The sequence below is a fragment of the Wasmannia auropunctata genome, unplaced genomic scaffold (assembly GCF_000956235.1).
Source record: "Wasmannia auropunctata unplaced genomic scaffold, wasmannia.A_1.0 LD335976.1, whole genome shotgun sequence".
NCBI lineage: Eukaryota > Metazoa > Arthropoda > Insecta > Hymenoptera > Formicidae > Wasmannia > Wasmannia auropunctata.
In genome coordinates, this window is record NW_012026914.1 from 77,350 (window position 1) to 81,696 (window position 4,347).

A 4,347-nucleotide genomic window follows, 5' to 3' on the forward strand; every position below is an offset into this window, starting at 1 on the left:
AATTTCGAATTTCTTATAACACATGCGGAACTGCGAAAACCGCAAAAATTCAAATCTTCGTATAAGGATCGGCGCGTTCAATTAGGAAATGCCTAAACCGGAACTGAAATTAATGGCGAATGTATAATTGCATAGTTACGAGTGATGTATGAGCTGTTTCGACTTGGCGTGTACTGTACCTTCATATACGAGTTTCAGTTTCAACATTCGTCGTATTTTGCAATCTGTGTGGCTGGTACAAGCATAACAAGCAAAGCGAGTTATTTGAAAAGGGTGACTGCAAAACGTGTACATAACGAAATACACGTTTCTCCATCTGAGACATCTCGATTTTTGCTGTTCTAACTCTCGTTCTTGTCGTCGTCGTCGTCGTCGTCGTCGTCGTTCCGTTCCATCTTCACTGCCAACTTCTCTTCTTCCTTACCGCTATCTTTTTCGTTGTTCTCATCGTCATTGTCGTCGTTTTCATCATCCTTATTGTTGTCGTCGACATCTAACGCCCGATTCGATTTGTTCGTTAACGAATTGTCGTGCCTTTCATTGCTGCGTCTTTCTAATGCACTACTCGATATTGTATCAATTCTGCAATTATTTACGTCAGCCAATAAGATTTCTTCGTTTCGAAATAATGCAGCTTTATGAAGGGAAGGCACTGCGGCTTTGTTTTCCATATTATCGCCTTGTTTAGAAATGATTGCTCGCATCTCATGCTCGCAAAGATCTCGCAAATTATCTCGTGTCACAGGATTGTTAGTCACTACATTGAAGCAATCTAATTTCTCAGTTTCGCAGAATTTACAAGTTTCGATGTGGAAATTTTGGCTCTCGACGCTACATAAGCTTCGTTCGTTTCTCGATGTCGCTGCGACGTCAACAACACTCGTTGTCGACGTCGAAATGATGGGTCTCGAGTAAGGATTACTTTTTAGAATAGAACGCGGATACACCTCAGCACTCGGCAATAACATCGGTTGCTCCGATTCTTCGGATTCTTTCTTAAGCACAGATCTGATCAATTTCATACCTCGGAGTTCCGGGCTTTTGGCACGCGACAGATTTTGCGTATAACCGGCGGATGACTTTAGAATACTTTTTGGTATATCATGCTGAGACGTTATTGCAAGCGGTGGCGAATGCAACGATCTTTGACATTCTTTTAAGTGCCCTGAAAACGACCAACATTATTTGTTCATTATTAATATAATTTAATAATTGATATAATCCAGTACAAATAACACACAAATAATAAAATAGTTTTCAACTGTAAAAAACTGTACGTACCCTCAACCAAGGTTGGAATCTGGTGATTCAGATTCAACGGTGATATCCGGGACGCCACTTCAACCTCCTCAGATGTTACAGGTTGCGTTTTGTAACGCGTAGATTGTCGTCTTCTTTGAATAAACTTTTCCTGGTACGCGGTGTTTCTTCCAGCTACGGTTTCCGTAGTCGTAATCTTTTGATTAAAGAGCCGCACGCGTTCAGCCAAGCTTAGCTTGGATGGTTCAGGCTCGTTATCAGTCGTTCCTGCATTGCTCAACGTTGTGGCGTTGCGCTGATTTTGTAAGACCGCCTCGCGCACTTCTTCCAAAGTTACCGGTTGGGTATTGAATCTTTCGCCGCTCTGTATCTTACGTTCGCGATAACGTTGAATGCCGCGCGATAATTTCTGCGAAGGTACACGCTGAGAACTGTTTTCCGCAGCCGCGGCGTTTGCCTTCTCTTGAAGAACTTTAAAATGTTGTGTCATTTTCGATACACTGTTGCTACGACAAATAGCAGCATAATCCTCGTCAACATCCTGCACACCCTCATGTCCCTCCTGCCTTTCTTTTATCGTTTCTTTCTTGTCAATCGTCTGTGTTTGAATTTGTATCGCATCACAATTATTCACATCATTATCGATCCTCATGAAATGTTTATGCGAATCTATTTTATTCTTCTCTTCCATACTGTTCGCAACTTGCTTGATTTTGCTAGATCCCTCGCACGATAGTTTATTTTCTTTAATTGCACCGGAGCTGTAAGAAACGTACACACACATATATATATATATATATATATATAAAACTTGTAAGCCCGATAAACTCGTTTTATTTTATTTTTTTAACAGATTAAAACAGTCCCGCGAGTTGTTTATTCATAAATATGTTGCACACGACTATCTCCAATTTCTGGTAGCTTTGAGAATCGCTAGATGGTCTATAATTAAACTTGGCACGGGATCAAAGCCCCACTAAAGTCGTGTATCACTGTAGCAATTGCAAAAGATTAATTCTGCGCCGCACACGGAATAAATTTTTTTCTCATATAGGAAAGTCGTAATTTGGCAACATTCTTTTTCCGATGTAAAGAAAATTAAGATTTCGTTTACGCGCGAATAATTGAACATAGCTAGATGAGTACAGAGTAGCTAAAGTACATTTTTTAATTTTTGAATAAATGAATCAACTATCTATCTAGAACGTGTAATAAAGATTTAAGGAAAAAATGATATAATTATACTCTTTTAAAAAAGAAAGTTAAAAAATATAGACTCTTTCTGTTTAATCAAAACCAGACGTTTTACTATGCTTTGGCAAAAAGCCAAAGAGCTTCTTTATCCAGTATTCAGTTATAAACAGTATTATTTTGTACAGATAAAATTTATAAATTAATTATACACTCTTACTCTATTTAAGATGATTCAACATTTTCCCAGCATCACAATCTTGAGGGTTTTTCTTTAAAAAAAAATTAAAAATAAATAAAAAAAAGATGGAGATAGTACTTTTATATAATTTACATGTTCGCAGAGAGAACGGAAAAAATAAGTTGAATGTAAAGCATTCTTGTTAATAGGGATACATTTAATACTATTAATATCTGATGATATATTTAATATTGTAACGGCTATTACTCTTTCATGCTGATTTAAACTTACCTATTTACTGCGTAGAAAGTTTCATTGGACCGATCTGCCGTAAAACAGCGACGTGTGGTAGTCGGAGTATACAACATGTCGATCGGCGAACTGGACTCGAGAGATCTTCGTTTGGCTAATACACGAATTGACTCGACACAGTCATCGCCATTAGCAGATCGCGCATGACTTACAGATTGCGCTCTCTTTCGCAAAAATGAGTCCGCCGTTAAATCACACGTATCGTCGTAGTAACGGCTGCCGCTCGGCTGTTTCAATATTGGTCGTACATTTTCGATCTCGCTCGCTCGATTCTTCAATACAGACAATCTTCTTGGAGAAGTCAACTCTGTCTCGTAACTGCCTTCCTCGTACGAATTTTTCCGCGAGGACTTTAAAATCGTCTTCTTTGGTTTATCATGCTCGTGTTCGTCTGACTCGGTACTTGATTTCTTTTTCAATATAGGCCGAGGCTCGAGAGAGGAAATGTCGTTCCCGGTGAGTTCCTCCTTGCCGTATTTTTTCTTTAATATAGGTTTTACTTCAGATCCCTCGAGATTTTCAGACACAAGGCTGGCATTCGTGCTCGCAATCGTATTTCCACTCGCCACATTTGTGCTCGCGACGTCCGATGCAATTGTTACGTGATGATTGACGCTATTGACGCGCACGCTGTTCGCGAGTTTGCGTTTCAAAATGCTCTGTGGTTCCGGAGATCCCAATGACAATCGATGAATTTCTCTGTCGTCTTCTCTAGACGATTTACGTTTCAATATGGAAGCAGGTTGTTGATCAGGGCTTTGATCCCTCTTGACAATCTCATCCAGTGAGGATCGCCTTTGATTTTTCAATATTGGCCGAAATTCCGAGTAAATGTTGTCAGCGAAGGAAACATCGGGAGAACAGCTACGACGACGTAATATCTCGCTTTCATCTAAGCTACTTCGTTTTTTCAAAATACCGTGCCTCTTGTGGGAAACAGGTTCCGTGACGGATGGCGAAAAGGTTACTGGTGATGGTGCATGAGAACCGCTAGACGATGCTTGACGGTCGCCTCCTTCGCCTCCGTCGACAGTTTTATGTTTGAGAATTGAAACTGGCGTGTGCCTAGGTGTGATACACTTTTTTGGCGACATTGACACTTTCTCGGCGACGCACGTTCTCAATTGCGCGTTCTCAATTGAATTATTACCACAGCTCGTGGTAGCAGACGCGAGTCTTTCCACGCGTTCCATAGTAGCTCGTGTTAACGCCGTTAACTCGTCCACTCTGCGTGAAACCTCCGAATTGCCTATACTACCACTAAAGAGCAAAAATTATTTCTAACATCATGTATGTTTTCTTTCTGTCATTATTCTTTTGTTGATAAAGTAATACTAATAAATAAAATAAAAAATAGAAAGAGATGAGACACACACACACACACACACACACACACACACACA

General features: G+C 40.0%; 1 protein-coding gene across 1 annotated transcript in view; it reads right to left on the bottom strand.

Annotated features, from left to right (window-relative positions):
• Positions 1 to 4,347, bottom strand: part of LOC105454667 (supervillin-like) — a 16,240-nt gene that overhangs the window by 8,398 nt on the left and 3,495 nt on the right. The window contains 3 exon segments of the mRNA XM_011697463.1: positions 334 to 1,165; positions 1,282 to 2,021; positions 2,924 to 4,204. Coding sequence (XP_011695765.1) covers positions 334 to 1,165; positions 1,282 to 2,021; positions 2,924 to 4,204 — 2,853 coding nt within the window.